At 47.0% G+C, this 24,672-nt stretch overlaps 1 protein-coding gene across 2 annotated transcripts; it reads left to right on the plus strand.

Annotated features, from left to right (window-relative positions):
- Positions 1-322: 322 nt before the first annotated feature.
- Positions 323-18,456, plus strand: ZNF16 (zinc finger protein 16). 2 transcript variants are annotated; one of them, XM_080801096.1, is made up of 3 exons: positions 323-438; positions 3,149-3,353; positions 16,211-18,456. In XM_080801096.1, the coding sequence occupies exons 2-3, from the start codon at positions 3,158-3,160 to the stop codon at positions 18,055-18,057; spliced, it is 2,043 nt and encodes a 680-aa protein (XP_080657222.1). In that variant the 5' UTR covers positions 323-438; positions 3,149-3,157; the 3' UTR covers positions 18,058-18,456. The 2 variants fall into 2 exon arrangements, with proteins under 2 accessions (XP_080657222.1, XP_080657223.1); XM_080801097.1 differs by lacking the exon at positions 323-438 and having other exon boundaries at positions 3,117-3,353.
- Positions 18,457-24,672: the final 6,216 nt, after the last annotated feature.

A 24,672-nucleotide genomic window follows, 5' to 3' on the forward strand; every position in this document is an offset into this window, starting at 1 on the left:
CTCTGGCCGCCGCTAGAGCGGCGCTAGAGCACCAAGTCGCCGGGCCTCCGCCGCCTAGAGCGGCGACGCTGGCCCGGAAGTCGGGGGAGGGATTTCCGGGGCCCGTCTCGGGGCAGGGCCGCGGGGGTCCTGGGCGTTGCGCGCGGCGCGGAGCGATCCCCGGGAGGGGCGGAGTTCGCGGAGGTGAAGCCTGCACGTTGCGTACGGCGCTGCGGCGGGACGCCGATGCCCCCGTGGCGGGTGCCGGCCTCCGGCGGTCTAGGCGGGGCGTCGTGGGCAGAGGGGCGGGGGCTGCTCGGCCTGGGCGGGGGAGGGGGCCCCGGAGGGCGCCTCCGGAGCGGGCGCGGGGGGCACCGTCGGGAGCGCGCCCGGGACGGCGGAGCCTGACTCGCCCTCGAGCCCGGCCGCGGGACCGCGTGGCGGCGGGGCAGGTGTGCGGTGAGTGCTGCCTGGCGCCGGGGGCTGGGGTGGAGGAGGGGCCCCGGGACTTGGGTGCGAACGAGAGACTGAACCGGGCTCGTGAGAAGCGAGCTTGCCGCCCGGCGCCCTGCCTGGAGGCCCCGGGTGGTCCAGTCGCGTCCGGGTGGCGAAGAGGCTCGCGGGCCAGGGAGGGATGCGTTCTTGCCCCTGCGAGTGGAGCTGAGAGATGAGCCGCGCGTAGTACTTCCGCGGGTGCCGGGCCGGCTGGGGCTGCCGCTCGTCTCTGCGGAGCGCCCTGGGGAGCTCTTGGCCGGAGAACTTGCTCCCAGGCCCGCTGGCGGAGTCCGGTCTTTGAGGTCGTCGTACTGAAGTGCACGCTTCCGCGCTGACTGTGCTGAGTCCCTGCGGCCCCAGCCCCCGCGCAGGGACCTTGCGTCCCGGAGTCAGCGAGGGTCCCTGTGATGAGACCATCCCCTCGGCAAGGCTCTTTGCTGGGCAGCGGACCGCACCCCCGGGTTCCAGGGATCGGGATGTGCACAGGGGTGTTGGCGGGCGTTCGGTTTCCCACAGATTCAGCCTGTGCCCTCCCTGGGCAAGATCCCGCATACACCTGGTGAGGAAAACAAGATGTAAAATGAGCGTAGATTGTTCTGGAAGGCTACGTCAGCAACTGGGAGGGGGAGCAGAGAAGCTGGCTGGGAGCGTTTCACCGTAAGTCCTTTTTCGCCTTTGAATTTTGAGCCATGTCACCCCATTCAGTGACAGGGATAATAATTTCACGAATTTTAAAATAAAGTGAATGAATATTGTAAATGACAGACTCTCCGCTTGGGAGAGGGTCCCCCCCACAGAAGCAACATCTGCTTCGTTCCGCTGCTACGTGGACGGCACCTTAAGTCAGTGCTCTCCCTGCTATGAATCTTGTCTGTACTGTTCCTCTGAGCACCTGCGTCTGTCCTCATACAGAAACGTGGCCGGTGCCTCACTGTCAGGCGGCCGTGGCCTCTGATAGTCTGTACCCCAGTGACCCTGCCTCTGAGTTCTGTCCATACCTTTGCCCCATGTCCCACCTTTTTAACCAGGCATTGCCTAAGCCCCCTTCCCTGGGCCTGGTTAAATGCCCGCCTGCCCCAGGGTGCCGCTCCTGGCTCAGCCTGTCAAAGACCAGTGATTTGGTTGGACCAACCCGCGTGGCTCTTACTGTGATTGCAAAATGCCCTTCAGCCACAACCATTAGGAAATTTTCCAAAAAATAAAGGTTTAGTACTTACAGGACCTGCAAATTAACACACCTGGGGCCACACAGTGAGGTTGCTGGTAATGAGAGAGAGGTGCACTGGCCTGGATTTCTGCTTTTATTGAGGTCAAGGGCGGAGACCTGGGGTTTCGTAGGCTCCTTCTTTATTGATGAATTTAAAACCTGAGAGTGGAGCAGCATCTGGCAGTTGCTGAAATATCTGACTTCAGACCCAGTTCATGATCTCAGGGTCCTCGGATTGAGCCCTAAGTCAAGCTCCCCGCTCAGCGGGGAGTTTGCTTCTCCCTCTCCCTCTGCCCCTCCTCACACTGATGCACTTACCCTCTTTCTCTCAAATGAATAAGTAAGATATTTTTTTGGTAAGAGTGGAAATTTAAAGCACAGGAGGAGAAAAATAACAAGTGGCCAGTAATCAGAATCAACCAAGATTTCAAAAACAAAGGAGGCGCAGTCAGGGGAGGCAGCCTGGCTCTTTATCTAGGCCAGTGGCTGGCACTTATTCCATCTTTGAAATGGATGCCTGTTTGCAGCAGATGCTGAAACATCAGAGCTTAATTCAGGCACTTGCATTACAAAAAACAGAACAACTGTCTGGGCTTGTGCTACATCTTACCCAGTAGGCAGGCAGTGTCCACTGTGCGCTTCTGCCAGCATTTCCTCACTTGTCTTCTCCACCCTGGCAAGACGGAAGGGTGATGAGAACCCGTCAGTGGTGCAGTGTGAGTAAGGAGCCACAGGGCATTGCCGCAGTAGGGGTGGGCCACTGAGCAGGGCATTTGCAGAGACAAGGCAGTGGGAGGGGTGGGGGAAATCACTAATTTGGTCCATATGGGGATGCTGTCATGTATCATGTATCCCCTCAGAAGGAGCATTTAGAGCTGGAAATGAGCCCAAGCCTGGGAATCTTCACAGGACAAGGGTGTTGATGCCTTCCTTAACTGAGGAAGCTGGTGTAGGTTCAAAGTGAGCCCTCGTGTACCACCGTGAAGAGAGATATAAGGAGGAGCCTGGGAGGGAGCCACTGATGCAGTGGGAAGACAGCTTAGGATGGTGGAGACCTCACTGTGTTGCTGCCAGGAGGGCACAGCTCAGACACAATGGTGACGCCACGTGCACATCTGAAGCACAGGCTGCCCCTCGCTGCCCAGCTCCTGGAGCTGCTGCTCTGCCTCGAATGGATCTGATGGTCCACCTTCAGGAGTGTCAGGAATGAGGGGTGGGCCCACCGTGGGTGCAGGCTCTATAGGGCTGTTCTCCTATCCTGGCAGCCTGGGGCCCTTCTAGGGGTGCCCGTAGGACACTGTGCGCACCCTGCCCTGAGGTCAGCATCTTACGCCTTCCCTGAGACCTAGCACCAGGTCTACATCAGGTCTGAGGCTATAGGGTTGGAAGAGACCCCTGCCTGGTGGGAGTATGGATCCCTGGAGCTAGCTCCTCTGTATACTCACCTGTATCCTTGCTGGTCTCCAGGTCCCAGCCATGCCCAGCCTCAGAGCTCGATCTGAAAAGGCAGAAATGGAGCCCTCTGTTCCTGGACCATCCCCTTGGATCCCCGCAGCCCAGGCCTGTGTGAGTGATGCACCTGTTGTGACCCACGCTGGATCGGCACTCTGTGATCCCCACTGCTTTGGCTACACTGAGCCAGGAACCACCCCCCCTCACCATCAGCAGCCAGGTACTGGGAGCAAGTTCCCCACTGGTTGCCCTCATTCTGGAGGGACTTTGGCCATGTCACCCTCTGTTTGCCCCCAGGAGGCATCCATGTCATCATTAGGGATGGGGTGTCCCATGGACTTGAGGGCCAAGGCTAGAGATCAGAGAGGAATTTGGCCTGGCCCCAGGCTCTCTTGGTGCATGGGCAGGACACTATGTTCCCCCACCTGGCATAGAGGGGTGTGATACGATGGTTGCCAGCTGAGCCCTGCAGCCCAACTACCAGGCTGGTGGTAGTCCCCTGCATTTAGGGTACAGCCCTAATTCAGGCCTTGATCCTACTGCCTTCTGGCTGCATTCACACTGCCTTGCCAGTCCCATCCACTTCGGAACTGCAGAGAGGCCTTTCCTGAAGACCCCCCAACTAACCTGCCTTTTCTGTGGACCCCTCAGCAGTGATGAGGATAGTGATTCAGTGTTAGTTTTCCTTGCTGGGATTTGATGGGGCTATTTTACAAGGGGACACTCTTCACTACATGGGACCTATGGTCATCCTCAGGACATCTGGGCAGAATACCCCAGTCAGACTCTGTGTCCAGGGAAGGTTGGGCTGATGGCAATGTTGGTTTGCAAACCTCACGAACTTCCCAGGTGTAACTTAAACTGGCCTCTGTATACGGAAGGGAAAGAGACTGGAGAACAAGGCAGGCCACCCAGGCTGGTGCGGGACAGTTTAATAGGCAGGGGGACTTATTGAAGAGGCTCGTCTTAGGCGGCTGTGACAGATCCCAGCACCCACCTGCCACATCATAAAAGTTGGTGTGTGGCCTTACCCAGGGTTAGTCACATGTGCTGTCTAGAGGGTCACAGCATCACATCACCGTCTCGGCGCTGTGTCCTTGGGCAGCTGCTGGGAGCAGGGAAGGCAAGCAGAATGTACATTCAAGGACGGGGAAAAGGATGAGGCGCCTCCGGTCACCTGGATCCAGTTCATGAGTCAACCACTGGTCACGTTCTCTTGATGACCTCCCCCAACAGGCAGAGGTAGTACAAGGCAATCCTGGGTATGTTGGAGCAGGAGAGTGTTAGGAGAAGAGAGATGTGGTGAAGTCCTAAGAAGGGGCCATGAGAGAGAGGCCTGCTGACTGCCCCCAGGCAGAGGCAGAATGTGAACCAAATGGTTAATAGTATGCTGGGCTGAGAATGGTGAGGGAGGACTGGCCCTATTCCATTAAAAAGGAAAAAACAAAAAAAAACCCCACCAGGCTGATGGTAACTCATATTTAAAAAGCCACTGTGGAACAAAATGGTGGAGCACATAGCTCCAAATACCCAGTCCTCCACAAAAACATCAAAAGAAAACAAAACAAAAATCAAGCAGAAAGTACCAGCACCAACTTTGTCAAGAATCTAAATCTAGAAAAGAAGTTTACAACAACCAGGTAAATAGTAAATCAGGAAAAGGCCACTTAAAAATGGCAGGAAAGCTCAGTGGTGTTTTCCCCTGCTCTTGCCCCAAACACTCCCTGGCTCAATAGCAGGCTTAAAGGGAGCGGCCTCTGTTCCCAGTGTGGGATCATGGCCCCTGGTTCCAAAGGCAGCAAAGACGTTCTTACTCAAAAATTATCGTTTGTCCTGACCTGTGTGGGATTGGATAAAGGATTGATGCAAAGTGCTTGTCTGTTTTGCCATACTCAGAACTTGGGGCACAAAAGCCCTGGTTTCAAAAACATTGTAGGGGAACTAAAACTCCACAGCTACCTGGGACATCAGTTAATAGTACAGTCAGCCACCTAAAGCCTAGGACGGAAAGCTGGGGAAGTGAGGACATTCCAAAGCATCCTTGTACATCGGGGGATTTAGAAAACTGCATCCGTGCCCCAGACAGGGTATATGCTCGGAAAAGACTTCTGAAGATCATAGCTTCCTGTGTGGCTCATCTCAGCCAGTAAAAGCAGGAAGCTACAATAGGTACATATAGTGTTAAAGGAGTACCCCAGCACATACACTGGGAGAGGTGTATTACTTTTCTTTTACTGTTAGTATTCAAGGAAATCTCTGTCAAAACACTAGCTGAATACGAGCTAAAGAAAGAGACCTCAGTGACCACACGTGACAGAGTAGCTTTAGTTTGCAAAACTTAATTGGAAACTCACTAAATGAACAAATGACTGTAGCCTTCAACAATCAATAACAGCAAAGCCTGGAGGAGGAGAGACTGATTTACAGAGTTACCGCAATAAATATTTAAATGTCCAGTTTTTAACAAAAAATTACCAAGAATACAAAGAAAAAGGAAAATAAGGGCTGGCCCATTCAAAGGGAAGAAATTAATTGGCAGAAAGTGTCCCTGAAAAAGCAGAGATATTTGACAGACTGTAAACCAACTTTCTTAAATATGCTCAAAGAGCTAAAAGAAACCAGGAAAACATTGTACAAACAAAAGGAGAATATTAAGAGATTTTATTTTATTTTTTATAGTAATTTTATTTATTTATTTATTTATTTATTTATTTATTTTTTTAGAGAGAGAGCGAGTGAGCACAGGCAGACAGAGTGGTAGGCAGAGGCGGAGGGAGAAGCAGGCTCCCCGCCGAGCAAGGAGCCCGATGTGGGACTCAATCCCAGGACGCTGAGATCATGACCTGAGCTGAAGGCAGCTGCTTAACCAACTGAGCCACCCAGGCGTCCCATATTAAGAGATTTTAAACTTAAACAATTATAATTTATACTATATAATTACAGAAATGAACTAGAACAAGGGCTCCTGGGTGGCTCAGTTGACTAACTGTCTGCCTTCAGCTCAGGTCATGATCTTGGAGTCCTGGGATCGAGTCCCACATCAGGCTCCCTGCTCAGTGGGGGGGTGGGGGGGTGTCTTTCTCCCTCTCCCTTCCTCACCCCCCACTTGTGCTTTCTTTCTTTCTCAGTTAATAAAATCTTTTTTTTTTTTAAAGAACTAGAATGCAAATTCTAGAGTTAAAAGGTGTAATAATTGAAATGAATTCACTAGAGGGATTCAACAGCAGCTTTGAGCAAGCATATTTGAAGATAGAACAATTGAAACTATTCTGTCTCAGAAGCAGGAAGAATAAAGGTTAAAGAAAAGTGAACAGGATTTAACAAACCTGTAGGATAGCATCACTCAAACCAAGATACACAGAAGAGAGAGAGAAAGAAAGAGGCAGAAAGAATATTTGAAGAAACAATGGCCCAAACATCTTAAATTTGATGAAAGACATGAATCTATACTCTACACAAAAAGCTCAACTCCAACTAGGATAAATTCAAAGAGATTCACATCAAGACTCATTATAATCAAATTGTCAAAGACAGACTCTTGAAAACAAAGAGAAGCAACCCATCTCATCTAAGCGGTCCTGAATTAGATTAGCAGCCAGTTTCTCATCAGAACCCATGGAGTCCAGAAGGCAGTGGGATGACAGAGTGCTGAGAGAGAAAAAACTGTCAGCCAAGAATTCTTTATCTGGCAAAATTACCCATCAAAATGATATTCCCAGATATTTTGAGATAAATAAAAGCTCAGGATTTTTTTTTTTTTTTTAAGATTTTGTTTATTTGAGAGAGAGGGAGAACATGTGCACAAGCAGGGTGGGGGCAGAGGGAGAGGGAGAAGCAGACTCCCTGCTGAACAGGGAGCCTGAGATCATGACCGTAGGCAAAGGCAGATGATTAACTGATCCACCCAGGTGCCCCTAAGGACATTTATTACCAATAGACCTGCCGTATTAGAAATGCTAAAGGAAGTCCTATGGGTTAAGATGAAAGGACACTAGGTAGGAACTGAAAGCCATATAAACAAATAAAAATCTCTAGTAATGGTAACTGCATTGTTAACTATGAAAGCTAGTAATACAGTTGTTTTTGGTTTATAACTCCACTTTTTATTTCTTAAATGATTTAAAAGACAAATTCATAAAAATAATTAAAAATCTTTGTTATAGGGGCGCCTGGGTGGCTCAGTGGGTTAAAGCCTCTGCTCTCAGCTCAGGTCATGATCCCAGGGTCCTGGGATCAAGCCCCGCATCGGGCTCTCTGCTCAGCATGGAGCCTGCTTCCTCCTCTCTCTCTGCTGCCTCTCTGCCTACTTGGGATTGCTCTCTCTGTCAAAGAAATAAATAAAATCTTAAAAAAAAAAAATCTATGTTATAAACAACATAGGAAGATACATTTGTCACAGCATGAAGGTGGGGAACAGAGGTGTGTAAGAGCAGAGTTTTTTATGCTGTTCTGGCTAAGTTGTTATCAGTTCAAACTCGATGGTTTCATTCTGGGGTTCTAACGTATAGCTTGGTGACTGGAGTTAACAATACTATATTATATGTTTGAAAATTGCTAAGAAAGCAGACCTTAAAAGTTCTTACCACAAAAAAAGGGGGTGCCTCGCTGATTGAGTTGGTAGAACATACCACTCTTGGTCTTGGGGTCACGAGTTTGAGCTCCATGTTGGATGTAGACATTACTGAAAAAAAAAGAAAAGACTATATAAGGTGATGAATGTGTTAACTAACCTTATTATGGTAATCATTTCACAGTGTACATGTATCAGTGTACAAATCATTACATTGTACACCTTAAACTTACACGATGATGTATGTCAATTCTATTTCAGTAAAGCTGAGGGAATAAAAACTAAAATAGATGAGATGGGAGGGATGAGACTACATTGTTTTACGGTATTAGAATGTTAATTGTAATCCCCATTATATTGTAAGAAAATATCTTTAAAATATCCATGAAAGGAAGAAAGAAGAAAATTAAGATGGTACACTACAAAAAAATAACATAAAAGAAGACAGTACTAAAGTAAATGAGGGACAAAAATGGTAAAAGATACCAAAAACTAGTAGCAAAATGAAGTAAATCCTTCCTTACCAATAATTAATTATAAAGGTTTAAACTCTCCAAAGGCAGACATTAACACAGTGGGTAAAAAAGCACAATCAACTATATACCATCTACAGAGGCTTACTTTAGATCCAAAAGAGCTGGGGAGACTATACTGTAACACCAGAAAAAATAAACGAGGTAAAAACTGTAACGAGATAAGAAGTTCATTATGTGTGGGTAAAAGAATTCAGCAGGAGGATATAAGTTACAAACACCTACATGCCTAAAGAGAACCCCAAAATATATGGAACACATATACATTTGAAGGGAGGAGTAAATAGTTATACAGTAATACTTGGAGACTTGAGTACCTCACTTCTAAAAACAGATAGAACATCTCAACAGAAGATCAGTAATGAAATTGAGAACTTGAACAACAGTAAATAATCAATTAGACCTCATAGGTGTGTACATACATACACTTCCTCAAAGAAGCACATAGTCTTTTCTGGTATACCTAGTCATTCTCCAAAATAGACCTTATGTTAAGCCACAAAACAAATCTTCATAATAAAAACAGCTGAAATCATGTAACTTATCTCTAATCAATAACAGCAGGAAAATTGAAAATTTTACAAATACCTAGAAATAAAACAATATATTCTTAATCCGTGAGTCAGGAAAAAATTACAAGGGTAATTAGAAAACACCTGCAGACAAATGACAAAATACGCAAGGAGGGCAGTGCCAGAAGGTAAATTTATAGCTGTAATGGAGACATTAAAAAGGAAGAAAGATCTGGGGTGCTCAGGTGGCTCAGTTGTTAGGCTTCTGCCTTCAGCTCAGGTCAGGATCCCAGGGTCCTGGGATCGAGTCCTGCATCGGGCTCCCTGCTCACCGGGAAGCTTGCTTCTCCCTCTCCCACTCGCCCTGATTGTGTTCCCTCTCTTGCTGTGTCTCTCTCTGTTAAATAAATAAAATCTTTAAAAAAAAAAAAAAAAAGCAGGGTGCCTGGGTGGCTCAGTAGGTTAAGCCTCTGCCTTCGGCTCAGGTCATGATCTCAGGGTCCTGGGATCGAGCCCTGCATCGGGCTTTCTGCTCAGCGGGGAGCCTGCTTCCCCCTCTCTCTCTGCCTGCCTCTCTGCCTACTTGTGATATCTCTCTCTCTCTCTCTCTCTCTCTCTCTCTCTCTGTCAAATAAATAAATAAAATATTTTTAAAAAATAAAAGGAAGAAAGATCTTAAGTCAGTAACCTAACTTTACATCTTAGGGAAGTATGAAAAGAAGAGTCAACTAAACCCAAAGCTACCAGAAGGAAGGAAATAATAAACATTAGAGGAGATTTAAATAGAAAACATTAGAGAATTAACAAAATCAAAAGTTGGTTTTTTGAAAAGATTAAAATTGACAAACCTTTGGCGTGCCTGGGTGGCTCAGTGGGTTAAGCCTCTGCCCTCGGCTCAGGTCTTGGTCTCAGGATCCTGGGATCAAGCCCAGCATTGGGCCCTGCTTCTCCCTCTCTCTCTGCCTACTGCTCTGTCTGCTTGTGATCTCTTATTGTGTCAAATAAATAAATAAAATATTTTTTAAAAATTGACAAACCTTTGAAGACACAAATAACAAAAATCAGAAGTGGACATCGCTACCTATCTTAAAAAAAAGTGAACAGGAGTGTAAGAGAAGACTGTTCACAGTTGTGTACTGACAGATTAGAAAAACTACATGAAAGAGAATTCCTAAAGACAAAAAAATTACCAAAGTGACTCAAGAATGTATTATGGGGCGCCTGGGTGGCTCAGTGGGTTAAGCCTCTGCTTTCAGCTCAGGCCATGATCTTGGGTCCTGGGATTGAGCCCCACATCGGGCTCTCTGCTCAGCAGGGAGCCTGCTTCACCCTCTCTCTCTGCCTGCCTCTCTGCCTGCTTGTGATCTCTAGCTGTCAAATGAATAAATAAAATCTTAAAAAAAAAAAAAAGGACGAAGTATTGTACCCCATGGATGTAACCCAGGAATACAAAGGTAGTTCAGCATATCAACCAATCCGTGTCATTTACCACATAATAGAATGAAGGAGGAAAATGATAATCGTCTCAATTGATGCAGAAAAATATTTGACAAAATCAAACACCCTTTGTGATTTAAAAAAAGAGAGAAAGAAAAACACTGGGAAAACTCAATATAAGGGAACCTCCTTAACATAATGAAGGGCATTCATGAAGAACCCACAGCTAGCATTATACACAGTAGTGAAAGATTAAAGTCTTTTCCCCTAGTGATGAGGAAATTATGCCCGTCTTACCGCTGCTATCCAACATTGTACTGGAAGTTTAACCAGAGCACTCAGGAAAGAAGAAATAAGACATTCAAAGTGAGAAGGAAGATGGAAAACTATCTCTGTTTGCATAAGACATGATCCCATGTATAGAATATCCCGTAGAATCCACTAAAAAGGTATAAGAGGTAATAAATGAATTCAGCCAAGTTTCAGGGTACAAGTCAAGACACAAAATCAATTGTTTCTATATACCACAATGACCAATCTGAAAAGGAAATTAAGAAAACTTCATTTAAATAGCATCAAAGGGAAAAATAGGGGCACCCGAGTGGTTCAGTTGGTTAGGCGTCTGCCTTGGGCTCAGGTCATGATCTCAGGGTCCTAGGACCAAGCCCCAAGTCAGGCTCCCTCATCAGTGGGATGTCTGCTTCTCCCTTTCCATCTGCCCCACCCCCCTCTCCCCTCTCATTCTCTCTCAAATAAATAAAATCTTTTAAGGGGCGCCTGGGTGGCTCAGTGGGTTAAAGCCTCTGCTTTCGGCTCAGGTCATGATCCCAGGGTCCTGGGATTGAGCCCCACATCGGGCTCTCTGCTCAGCAGGGAGACTGCTTCCTCCCTCTCTGCCTGCCTCTCTGCCTACTTGTGATCTCTCTCTGTCAAATAAATAAATAAAATATTTTTTAAAAAATAAAATAAAATCTGGGGCGCCTGGGTGGCTCAGTGGGTTAAAGCCTCTGCCTTCGGCTCAGGTCATGATTCCAGGGTCCTGGGATCGAGCCCCGCATCGGGCTCTCTGCTCAGCGGGGAGCCTGCTTCCTCCTCTCTCTCTGCCTGCCTCTCTGCCTACTTGTGATCTCTGTCTCTGTCAAATAAATAAATAAAATCTTTAAAAAAAAAAAAAAAGAAAATCAAATGGCCATAGATGTATGGTTTTAAAAAAATAAAAAATAAAAATAAAAATAAAAAATAAAATAAAATCTTAAAAAAGAAAAAACCTACAAATAAATTTAACCAAGGAAGTGAAACACTTGCTTCCTGAGAATTCCAAAGCCTTGATAAAAGAAATTAACAAATACATAAATAGTTAGAAAGACATTGAGTCCGTGGACTGAACTGAATTGTGTTACAATGTCTGTGCTATCCAGAGCAATCTGCAAATTCAGTACAAACCATATCAAAATTCCAACAGCTTTTTTTGCAGGAATTGAAAAGCCCTCAGATTCATACAGAATTATAAAAGGCCCCAAACAGTTAAAACAAGCTTGAAAAGGAAAAACAAGAGAACTCATACTCACCAGTTTCAGAAATTACTACAAAGTTTTAATAATCAAAACAATTTGGTACATAAAGCTATACATACAGATCAATGGAATAGAATTGAGAGTCTAGAAATAAACCCAGACATCTGTGACAAATTGATCTGCAAATTGAAGTCAAGACTATTCAGCAAGAAAAGATAATTCTTCAACAGGTGATGCTGGGACAAGTGGATATCCACATGCAAAAGAATAAACTGGGACCCCTACTTCACACCATATACAAAAAATAATTCAGAATGGCCCAACAACCTAAATAAAGAGCTAAAATCATAAAACTCTTAAAACAGGGATAAATTTTCATAACATTGGGTTTGGCAGTGGGTTCTTAGTCCTGACACCAAAAGCGTTAGGAATAAGAGGAAAAAATAGGTAAGATGGACTTTATCACAGTTAAAAACTTTTGGGTATCAAAGGACATTATCAAGAAAGTAAAAAGACATCCTATAGAATGGGAAAAAATCTTAGCAAATTGTATTTCTGTTAAGAGTCTAGCATTCGGAATATATAAAGAACTCTTACAACCCAACAATAAAAAGACAACCCAATTTAAGATGGCCAAAGGACTTAAATAAATGCTTTTTGAAAGAAAATATGCAAATGGCCAACAAGTACATGAAAAGATGCTTAAATTCATTAGTCATTTGAGAAATGCAAATCAAAATCACAAGGAGATAACCACTTCACACCCACTAAAGTGGCTGAAATGCTTCAATGTGTAACAAGTGTTTTCAAGGGTGTAGACAAATTGAAACTCTCATACATTGCTGGTGGGAATGTGAAGTGGTCCAGCCACTGTAATAAAATTTGGCAGTTCCTCAAAAGTTTAAACATACCATTGCCATAGGACCCAGCAATGCTAGATAAATACACGAAGAGTTGAAGACAGATACTCAAACGTGGACCTATACATCGTGATCATAGAAGCACTATTCGCAGTGCCCAAAAGAAAACAGCCTAGATGTCCATCAGTGGAAAATACAGTATATCCGTACAATAGAATATTACTCAGACCAAAAAAAAAAGGGGGGGGGGCAAGAAGCAGTGATAGATGCTACAGTGTGGCTGAACTTGGAAAAACATTAGTGAAAGTGAAAGAACCACACCTGAAAGTTCCATGGGATATGATTCCGTTTATATGAGATATCAGGAATAGATAAATGCAGAGTGCAGATTGCCAAGAGTCGGGGAGGAGAGATGTAAACTGATGGGTTAAGAGGTTCTGGTTTGCAGTGATGGCCCTGTTTTGGAACTAGATGGAGGTGTGATGGCACAACGTTGTGAATGTACTAAATGCCACTTAAATGTTTTAAACAATTTTATGTTTGTAAATCTTGCCTCTGTAAATAAAGTAAATGAAAAGAAAACCCACTCAGGAGACAGAAGACTAGTGGGGCCTCCACCTGAGTTTGTGCTGACACTTGGGAGTCTGTGCTGCGGGTGGCTGGGTTAGGTGCCAGGTCAGATGACTGCTGTGCCACCTGCAGCAGCCAGTGCACCACAGGCCCACGTGGCACTCTCGTGAGCATGGCTTTGACCTGGGTTCTTACCTAAACTGTTTTCCACAAACCCAGAAGCCATTAACCATAAAGGTCTGTAATGACTGCTTTCTCTCAGGAAATACTAAGGGATTTGTTGTGTTCTAGATGGGCTCAGAATCCTCTCTCTTTTCTCCAGTGGGAATCAGTCATGGGGGCAGTAAGGATGGTGCAAGCAACTCCATTTGTTTTCAAATTGTTCTGTGCCCTTAAACCCAGTTTTTGCTGTTTTAAAAGATTTTATTTTTAAGTAATCTCTGCACCAACATGGGCAACATGGGGCCCAAATCTACAACCCCAAGATCAAGAGTCTCATGCTCCACTGACCGAGCCAGCCAGGCGCCTCCCCTTAAACCCAACTTTGTGTGTGTGTGTGTGTGTGTGTGTGTGTGTGTGTGTGTGTGTGAGAGAGAGAGAGAGAGAGATAAGGGAAACCACATTTCCAATTTTACATTTCCTTTCAAAAGAGAAACTTTCATCATTGTTCCAACAGTTCTAAAGTTGCAGAGAACTACATCAGATTTAATAAATCTAAAGTGACCTCTCACCATCCTCACCCACAGGACTGTTTTATCTCCTGTCTCAATAAAAAGGTTCCAGTGGTCAGCAGTGGCATGGGGCTGAAAACCAGTCATTTCCACCATCTCCTGAGCCACACTAGTGATCTTATCTTAGGGTCAGCAGACTGTGGCCCACAGGCCAGATCCAGCTAACCAGGGATTGTTTGGGGGGTTTTGTTGTTTTTTTTTTGTTTAACGGCCTGCAAGCAAAGAATGGTTTGAGGTTTTTCCAGGGTTGTAACAAAGCAGACCGTATAATCAATACCATACAGCCACAAAGCCTAAAATGGGTACCCTGTGACCATTTATAGGAAAGCTCCATTGACTCCTATGGGTTATTCCCTTCTGGTCCTTACTCCATATCCAGCCAGAGGAGGGTGGGAGGCTCCCTGGGTCAGTTGCTGTGGGCTTTGGGGGGCATAGGGGGCTTTGGACCAACCTGTGCAGACCCTTGTTTCCCTTAGCAACTTCCCTGTCCCTCCAGCCCTCAGTGAGCCCTCCCCCCATTACTCCTAGGAGCCTAGCCTTATGTGGACATTGCCTAGACACCCCCAGGTCCAGGGCTTCTGACCTGGGGAGCTCTGAGACTCAGAAGAACATGGTCAACCCGTGTGCAGCACGTGATGATGGGCCTGAGGGTCAGCAGAAGGGTAAAGCACAGCACCTGTGTGGCTGAGTTCCTAGGAGAGTCTGACACAAACTCCATGCAGGGGGCAAGGAGTGTGCAGGGGCTTCCAGCTGTGTGGGCATGGCAGCAGACAGGCTGAGTGTGTAACCAGGCCAGGTCTGCATTGAGGTCATTCTGCTGGCTCCAGAGGGAATAGAAGTGTCCAGATGAGGCAAGGAGACAAAATGCTGTTAGATCCTAGAACTTCCAGATGGGGCGAGGCAGTATCAGCCTGAACTGAGGCGCCATTCGGAGGGCAGTGAGCCCAACGAAGTTTGGGGAAGGGGGTCCACCCACCTACTCAGCACCACTGACTGTGGCCAAGTGAGGGGTCGCTCCAGTCCCAGGATATGGGGCCCTGTCAGGGAGCGATCAGGGCTGTACAGGAGGAGCAATGGAGGGGCAGTGATCAGAGATTGTCTCCAGTGAATTACGTTTGAACAGACACCAGGCAGAAGTGAAGGAAGAAGAGTGGTACAGTCACTTAAGCATCTGACTCTTAACTGGCTCGATCATGGTCCGGCTGCATGCAGAGTCTGCTTAAGTTTCTCCCTCATGCTCATTCTCTCTCTTTCTCTTTAAAATAAGTAAATCTTAAAAAAAAAAAAAAAAAAGTGAAGGAGCATGAGAACCATCTGGGAAGTGCTCCAAGCAAGGCAGATCCTAAGGTGAATGTATCCATCCTGCTCCGGGAACAAGAGCAGTGGTGAGGGTGAGCTCAAAAGGGCCTGGGAGAATGTTGGAGTGCTCTGGTGTCACGAGGCTGTCTGTGGGCAGCAGGGGAGCGTGGAAGGCCAGGTAAACTAGTCAACATCCAGGCAGGAAAAGACAGCCACAGAGTGGTCCGGGTGTTTGATTGAAACAGAGACTTAAGATCTGCGTTCAGCTGGGTGATCCAGGGGAGTGAGGGTTTTCTTGTTCCTTCAGATGTGAGGAGAAAAGAGGGGGAGGTGACAGAGCCCTTCTGATGGATGAGGAACTTTGTGCACATTTCTGCCTCCAGAATGATGGGCACGGCAGCTTTACGAATTGTACCAGGGCACAAAGTTGTCCAGCTACCACCTGTCAGAATTGCAGGTTTTAGGGGGTAAGGATTGCTTTGGTAGGACAGTGCACAGTCTCTGAAGCCGCCTCTGTTGAACAGGACAAAATCTGGTGTTTTAGGCAAGTCCCCACTGCCATGCAATCAGAAGTACCCTGCTTCTCTGAAAGGAACAGTCCCTTTCTGCACCTGCCAGCAGAGAGCCCCCCTATCCCTACTGGTGACTCCTGAAGCAAGGTCTGAATGCCGTTAGTTGGTGCTAAAATAAAATACCAGCCCAAGAAACACTGTGGGAAAGACAAAAGAGTTACAATGAATAACAGTATAGCATGAGGTGTAAACTTGCTGATGACCTGCAGTGAGAGAGGGAGGAGCCGTTGAGGGGTGTCTGGATTTTTACTTAAAGCATTAGGGAGCTGCAGGTGATTTCCTGAGATGTGGGTCATGGGCGTGAGGGTCAGTCTTGTAGGTTGAAGGGCCCTGCTGCCTCATCCCCTCAGAGCCCTCCCAGCCCCCTCTCTCGTCCCCTTGAGAGATTTGGGACTACCACTCCCAGTGGGTCACACGTTCCCTGATGTGTCATCTGTATTTTCCTGTTCCCTTCCAAGTGACTTTTCTTGTCATTTCAGATTGGGACACCAGCACTAAGGGCAAGGAATTTCTTCAGAAGAAAGAAGTTCCTGAGGATTTGGAATCACAAGCGGAAATATCAGAAAACTATACCAGTGATTTTTCCCAGGCACCTGAGCTTGGAGAGTTCTGTGATGATGTACTGGAGGGAGATTGGGGAATTCCTGACAGTGAGAGACGGGTGCAGTCACTCTACCAGGAGGGAGGCTTCACACCAGTGGCAGTGCTCCTTAGGAACCCCTTAGAAAAAGAGCTGGGCTGTGATGACTTTGTAAGAAGCCTCAGTCTGAGCCCAAACCCAACAGTGTCTCAGGGAATTCCTACAGAAGAGAGGCCACGTCTGTATGACATGTGTGGCCACAGCTTCCAGCACAGTATGGACTTAAGTAGCCATGTGGGCCTTCACATAGCTGAAAGCCCACTCATTTGCAATGATTGTGGGAAAACCTTCAGGGGAAACCCTGATCTAATTCAGCATCAAATAACCCATACTGGACAGAAATCCTTCATATGCAGTGAATGTGGAAAGTCCTTCAGCCAGAACTCATTTCTTAAAAATCATCAAAGGTCTCATGTGAGTGAAAAACCCTACCAGTGCAGTGAGTGCAGGAAAACCTTCAGTGTGCACTCAAACCTCATTAGGCATCAGATTAACCACAGCGGAGAGAAGCCTTATGTATGCAATGATTGTGGAAAAGGCTTCAGCCAGAACTCAAGCCTTAAGAAGCACCAGAAGTCTCACATGAGTGAGAAGCCCTATGAATGCAGTGAATGTGGGAAGGCTTTTAGGCGGAGCTCAAACCTCATCCAACATCAAAGAATTCATTCTGGAGAGAAGCCGTATGTGTGCAACGAATGTGGGAAGGCCTTTAGGCGGAGCTCGAATCTCATTAAACACCACAGGATTCACACAGGTGAGAAACCTTTTCAGTGTAATGAGTGTGGGAAAGCATTCAGCCAGAGCTCTCACCTGAGGAAGCATCAGAGGGTTCACACTGGAGAGAGACCTTACGAGTGTAATGAGTGTGGCAAACCATTCAGCCGGGTTTCCAACCTCATTAAGCATCACAGGGTTCACACTGGAGAGAAACCTTATAAGTGCAGTGACTGCGGGAAGGCCTTTAGTCAGAGTTCAAGCCTCATTCAGCATCGGAGAATTCACACTGGAGAAAAGCCTCATGTATGTAATGTGTGTGGAAAAGCCTTTAGTTACAGCTCGGTGCTCAGAAAGCACCAGATAATCCACACAGGAGAGAAGCCGTACGAATGTAGCATCTGTGGGAAGGCCTTCAGTCACAGCTCAGCCCTTATTCAGCATCAGGGTGTACACACGGGTGACAAGCCCTATGAGTGTCGCGAATGTGGAAAAACATTTGGTCGGAGCTCCAACCTTATCCTTCACCAGCGAGTTCACACTGGAGAGAAACCCTACGAGTGTACCGAATGTGGAAAAACCTTCAGCCAGAGTTCAACTCTGATTCAGCATCAGAGAATCCATAATGGATTGAAACCCCATGAATGTAACCAGTGTGGTAAAGCCTTCAACCGAAGCTCAAACCTCATACACCACCAGAAAGTTCACACTGGAGAGAAGCCATACACGTGTGTCGAATGTGGTAAGGGCTTCAGCCAGAGTTCACACCTTATTCAGCATCAGATAATCCACACTGGTGAAAGGCCGTATAAGTGCAGTGAGTGTGGGAAGGCCTTCAGTCAGCGTTCAGTCCTCATCCAGCACCAGAGGATCCACACTGGTGTGAAGCCCTATGACTGCTCTGCTTGTGGGAAAGCATTCAGCCAGCGGTCCAAGTTGGTCAAACACCAGCTGATCCACACCAGGGAGTGAAACAGCTCCATTCCCAACTCCTCTGCCCGTGTCCCAGCTTCACTCTCCCTCCCCCCAGACTTGAAGCCAGGTACACTTGCTGTCCTCTACCCCGACATCCCACTGTCCACAAAGCCCAGACCCTCCTTCCCCTGCCAGCACTCCTGCTTGCTGTGACCTCTTGTTTCTTGTTTGTTTTGCTTGTACATTTTGTTATCAGACCGCCATAATTGTTAGGAGGGGAAAGATGATAGAAGCTTCATATTCACAAATAGAGTTTATTACTATAATCAAACAGAACCAAAAAAGTAAACTGACATTTGGTTTAAAATAACCATAGGAATGCTTTTCTTTGGTAATTAGAGTGAATTCTTTGTCTCTGGTTATAATTGATATTCTGCTTACATAAAATCAGGTCAAGAGTTTTTCTGGTCTGATTACAGTCATCCTGTGTGCATTCCTCACCCTTTCTTGTCCCTCCTGTGCAGTCACTAGATGCAAGATTCCTTCTGCCTTTCCTTTGTGCAGGATCTGAGGTCATGCTTTCTTACAGTCGCACTCAGGGCTGCTGTGCAGTTATGCAAGCAGCTGTTTCCCACCTTTTGGCCCTGTGCCTTATGATCCTGGCCATTGGACCCACAGAGGCCTGCCCTCTCCGTGTCCCTCCTGTTCTCACAAGCTCCCAGGCTCAGTTTTCTCCCACACCCACTCATCTCCAGTTATGGAGCACCTGTGACTGCCCCTGGTAGGTACGGACTGTCCTCTCCACAGTCCCCAGTGCTGTGCCCTTCTCAGCAGTGGGAGTTGTCCCAGAAGCAACACATCTGCCACCAGAGAGGACCTTGATGCCAGCCAGCCCATCCCAACTTGGGGGTATCCAAGGGTAGGTGGACAGAGAGGCACCTCCTGCGTTTTTCCAGGAGGAAAGACATAACAGGCAGATGTAGTCAGGTTTGAAGTTAGGGTAGAAAGGTAGGGCCTTGGCTTTTGTGCTTTCAAGAAAGTAGAGGCAGAGCCATCAGTTGCAAATGAGGGAGAGATTTGAAGAGGGAAGTGTGGGAGAGTTGGTTCAAGGGTGCACAGGTCAGGCTTGGGCTACAGTGGGCTGCCTACCCTTCTCTTAAGAGGCCATCAGAGGATTGCATCACTGCTCATCACCTCCCCTCCACTTCAGCCCCACCTTCCTAAGGAAACACCCTAGACGAGAAGAAGCCACGTCTGCAGTTTTACTGAACCGTTCCTCTGCTAACCCGCCAAGTCACTTGCTCATCTTTCCACCCCATGGAGACCTCCATCTGTTCACCCTCATGCTTCCCCACGCTCAGGCAACCCTCTCTGGCTTCACTTTCCCCCTTGTCCAGCCTGGATTCCACCCTTTTTTCCAGTAAATACGTGGGGGATGCTTACTACATGCCATTTGCTGGGGACACAGGAAACCAGACAGAAAAATGCCTGTCCTTGAAGACTTCACATTCCAGTGGGTAGAGAAAATGCCTGGATTATCATGAGGCAAAAGGAAGGCAGGTAATGGGGTCCGGGTGTTTTGAGGGGTTCTGCTTTAAATAGCTGACCAAGATGTCCTTTGAGTGAGAACTTGAAGCAAATGAGAGAAGGGCCAGTGAAGATGGTGGGTGGGGTATGACAGCAAGAATAGCTGATTTTGTTGGGAAGCCAGAATGGGGTGGTAAATTAGGAATTCACAGATGTGACCTGCTGAAGGAGGAGGCACAAGCCACCCACACAGGTCACCAGGTAGCTCCCTCAGCATCCAAGCTCCCACTTTGGGAAAATTAAAACCCTGGGGTCTTTTTCATTGAAGACACAGTTTCAGTACACTCACATGAAGAAATTAAATTCACAAAATTTAATACACAGATTCCAGAAGCAAGGGGGCACAATGACCCAGGAGACATGCAGTCCACAATCCCAGGTCATGAAGGTGCTTAGGGTGGAGATCACTAACTAAACTCAAGTTGCAATCCCAGTGTCCACACTCTGGGTGTGTGTAGGGTTAGCATACAGTAAAATGGGCAGTACCTGGGAAAAACAAAAGTTTTCCTCATCATGCCTGTACAGAGGCCCTGAGTAGAAGCAAGCCTAGAGTGTTCAAGAATCGAAACAGGTCAGTATGGCTAGGAGCTGGGTGAGCAGAGGGTGAAGCAGATAGGGTGAGAGGTGTAATGGGCCATATCATGAAAGGCCTTATGGCCATGACAAGGACTTCGGCTTTTATGCTGGGTGAAATGGGAGATGCTGAAGGCTTTTGGCGACATTTTTAACAAGGTCATTGCTGTGTGAAGAGGCTCTAGTGGCAAGCATGTCCTCTGTGTTGCTCCCTCCACGACTCCTTTTGCCCCTTTTCCTGGCCTCCACACTGTTGGCACACCCCCTGGGACTGAGGCATAGATGTGGAAGGCCAGAGTCTAGACACAGGAAGGAGGAGTGAGTGTCAAAACTCCATGGGACCCTTGTCCCTACCCAGTGACTGGGCAAAATTGACCAAAATTTAGGGGCCTGCTCTCTGCAGCCTGAGGAATTTTAATTTTAGAATATCATGTTTCCAAAGAGAATGTCTGGAAAGCAAATTGTCAACTCCAATTTCTTCTCACTTTCATGATGTCCTTGGAAAGGTTCTTGGGGAACAAGGTCTCAGAAGCCTTGGTGCCAGCAGATTTCAAACCATTCAAACCCTGCCGGATAGGGGGTGTGATGGGTGTGTTGCTACCTCATTTCCAGCCACAAACAAACATCCAGGCCAATGCCCTTCCATTGCCCCTCAAGCCACTTTGGCTCTGCCCTGGGATCCCTCCCCTGCTGACCTCAGTATCCAAGTAATAAACCTCATGCCTTTGTGGCGTGTGTGGCATTGTCAGTCTTGACCTCTGAACCAAATTGGGGTGGTGGGGCATCCCCCTGCAGGTAACGAATGGTAAGGATTGGAGTTGGTGCTGTGAGCAGGATGTCTAGAAGATGGCACCCCAGGGTTCTACCTGCTCTTGCTTTGGTTCACTATCCTGGCCACCATCTGCAAACCCGCGTGCACTCCGCCGTGCCACACGTGCTGCATGCTACACTGCAAACAGAGACTTTGTTACAGATGTAGCTGTCTTAAATCACTTGATAACTACTTGATGTTTAGAGACAGCAGTGTGAGATTGGAGCCCTGCTTAAAGTGGCCCGGAGTTGTGTGTCTGATCCCAGACCTACCTGTACACTTGAGACCAAGGCTGTGGCTGATTCTAGCTCAGGGGAGAGACCATACCCTATGTGAGATCTGTGTCCATTAGGTGGCCACTCAGAAGGAGCACATTTGCAAGGAGGCGTTAGGTGACATGCCAAGTCAGGCCCACACTCCAGAGAGCAGATGCTCACTAGAACCCTTGAATACGGCCACCATCACAACAAGGATCCTGACCCTCTGGGTTCTAGGGAAGAACACCCCCTCTTAGGGAAGAACACCCAGAACACTGGTGTTCTTCCCTAAGAGATTAATTCCCCAAGAGATTAATTCAAACCCAAATTAAGCCTGTAAAGCAACCACTGCTATTGGAAGGCCTTCCAACTGCTAAGGCCACCTTGGTACAGTATAAAGCCAAACCTGGGCTCTCTGGCATATTCCGCCTGCAGAAGGGGCAGCCTCCCTGTCCCCAGTCCCTACCAGATGCCAGGATATTGGAAGGCAGCCCTCCTCGGACCCTTTGACTACCAGAGGAGCCTCTTGGTATGAACTAAGTGAAAAGCAGTGGGGATTCACAGACTATACAAGCAGCACTGCCAATCATCACAGGTGATGGGGCTCAGTGGGGAGCTTCTGTTCCTCATTTCTTAATCAGGACATCCCTAATAAAGAACCAGATCCAAACATCAGCACAATTGGCCACATTCCAGGCAATTATCTTAGCCCCGGATGGTCTGGCTAATGAATGGCCCCATCTGCACATCTTTACGAACTCTTGTGCCATTGCCTAAGAGTTGCCCCCTTTAGGGCAAAGAACTCTCAGAATCTCTTGCCTCACAGATAGATGTCCCCCAAATACCAATCAAGGTCATAGTTCTCCCTACCCATACATAGACCACAGTACAAGGGTCTCACCAGGACCCCCTCATCCCCTCTAGTAGCTGAGGCACTCTTGTCACTTCTCAGAAACACAATGCTGAGCTCTTGAAGGATTTGGTGGGATTTTCATCTTCCTTGCTAGCTTCAGGCTGCAGGTTGCAAGAGTGCTGGAGAGCTTATTTAAACAAGCACTGATTAACTTAAATATGGTGTGTTTCAGTCATCAAATACCAGAGATGAGTTATAATGAGTGGTCTGGTTCCATTTTATGATGCTTGCTGATAGCTTTGGAACCTCATCCCCATTATTCTCCATGCCCACATCTGGACAAGCTGATAAGAAAGCTGGGTGCTCTCTCCTTTGACACCAGCAGAAGATTCAAACCACACAAGACTTCACCTATGCTTGGCAATCCTCCCACCCACCATACCCACTGACCACATAAAGCCCTTAAATCAGTAGCCCTTTCTGGGCTCTCCTCTCAAGCCGTTTCAGACCAGTGAGAGGCCTTCCCTACTCTCCTCAGAGACTTCCATTAGGTAAGTAACAAAACTTTCCATGCCTTCAGAAAGAAAGAAAGAAAAACAAACAAACAAACATTAAGCACTCTTTGGCCCCCATACCTTCCAATCTGCTCTTTGGTCTATGGACATCACCAAATTCGTGTGTGTTGTGACTTCTCTGAAAGTTCCCTTCAATTTCCTGGGTTTTTTCAAGATTTTATTTATTTATTTATTTGAGAGAGAGCACACAAGCAAGGGGAGAGGCAGAAGGAGAGTAAGAAGCAGACTCCCCACTGAGCAGGGAGTCTCATGAGGGACTGCATCCCAGGACCCTGGAATTGTGACCTGAGTTGAAGACAGATGCCTAACTGACTGAGCCAGCCAGGGGTTCCCCTCAACTTCCTAAACGAAAACCTGGTTGCCCCCGATCACACAGGTTATCTGAAACCTTCTGCCTCCCCCATGTACCACTGGAACTGGAGATTGGGAGGACGTTCTCCTTGCTCTTTATTTGCACTCCCAGACATTATTCCTATCTTCAACCAACAACCCCAGTTCCTTTAAGAACAACAGACAAGCAGCCCTAACAGCTGGTAGCTGGCCTGGTACAAACTGTGCCAAAAGATTCGTGTGCTTGGTAGAGTCCTAGGACATCTACCTCACACAACCCCATGGTTCATGCCTGCAAGTGGGTCCTGAAACTTCTGGGGCCAAAGACTGATGAGGGGGGAGAACGAGTTTCCCCCAGTGTCCACAGGCACTCCTCCACATAAGGTGAAGCTGGGAAACTCTGGAGCATGGTATGTGCAGAGAAAGGCCAGGATACGTGCCAATCCTAAAACCTCCATGGCTTGGAGGGAACTCCTGAGTCTGAAGGGAGAATAGGACCCTGATGGCTGAGTACAGTGCAGGCCATGCCAGGGCAGCTATGACAGCATCAAAGTCTTAACTGGACCATTCTTCTGTGGCTTGGCAGGCAAGAACCAGACAGTCATTACTAGCTACTGGGCTTCCCTGGAAGTAACGTGAAGGGATGAGGGCAGCCTGGCTCCCAGGTACCCCATGTGGCTTATTCTGCATGTCTTCTGTGCCTATGGGCTAGGCTCTGAGCCTTCCCACGTGTTAGAACATCTGTTGAGAAGACCACTCCCATATGGAAATCTGATATAAGAAAAGGTTGGCATCTCCAATCCTCTAATCTAGACTATGAGGGAGGGCCGCGTAGGTGGCTTAGTTGGTTAAGTGTCTGCCTTCAGATCAGGTCATGGTCCCAGAAGTTCTGGAACTGAGCCCCACATCAGGTTCCCTGCTCAGCAGTGAGTCTACTTCTCCCTCTCCCTCGTGCTTGCGCTCGCTCTCTCTCTCTCTATCAAATAAATTAATAAAATCTAAAAAAAAAAAAAAGACTATGGGGGAAAGGATAAACTTCAAAATATGTGGATTGGGATAACCAGATAGCCATTTAGGGAAAAAAATAGATCCATTCTTCATATCATATAGCAAAATAAATTCTGAATGAAGAGATTCAAATGTAAAGAAACAAAACCAAACAAGTAGTAGATGAAAATGTGAATTCCTAGAAGTTAGGGAACCTAGAAACCTAGAACCTAGGAACCTAAAAGTTAGGGAAATTGTACTAGGACTCAGAATCAAGAAACAATAAGAGAAAACAGTGATAAACTTGACTACACAGATATCAATATTTGCATGATTAAACACAATCAAAGTAAAAAGACAAACTGGGGGAAATATTTACAACTCATATTACAGATAGCATTTATAAAGTTAATGTATAAAAGGTTATTTTAAAATTAGGGCTTTATTTCTGCACAGCAAAGGAAACAGTCAACAAAACAAAGAGGCAACCCACGGAATGGGAGAAGATATTCACAAATGACAATACAGACAAAGGGCTGGGGCGCCTGGGTGGCTCAGTGGGTTAAAGCCTCTGCCTTCGGCTCGGGTCATGATCCCAGGGTCCTGGGATTGAGCCCCGCATCGGGCTCTCTGCTCAATGGAGCCTGCTTCTCTCTCTCTCTGCCTGCCTCTCCGCCTACTTGTGATCTCTCTCTCTCT

The sequence above is a fragment of the Martes martes genome (genome assembly GCF_963455335.1).
Source record: "Martes martes genome assembly, chromosome: 4".
In the NCBI taxonomy this organism is placed as follows: Eukaryota; Metazoa; Chordata; class Mammalia; order Carnivora; family Mustelidae; genus Martes; species Martes martes.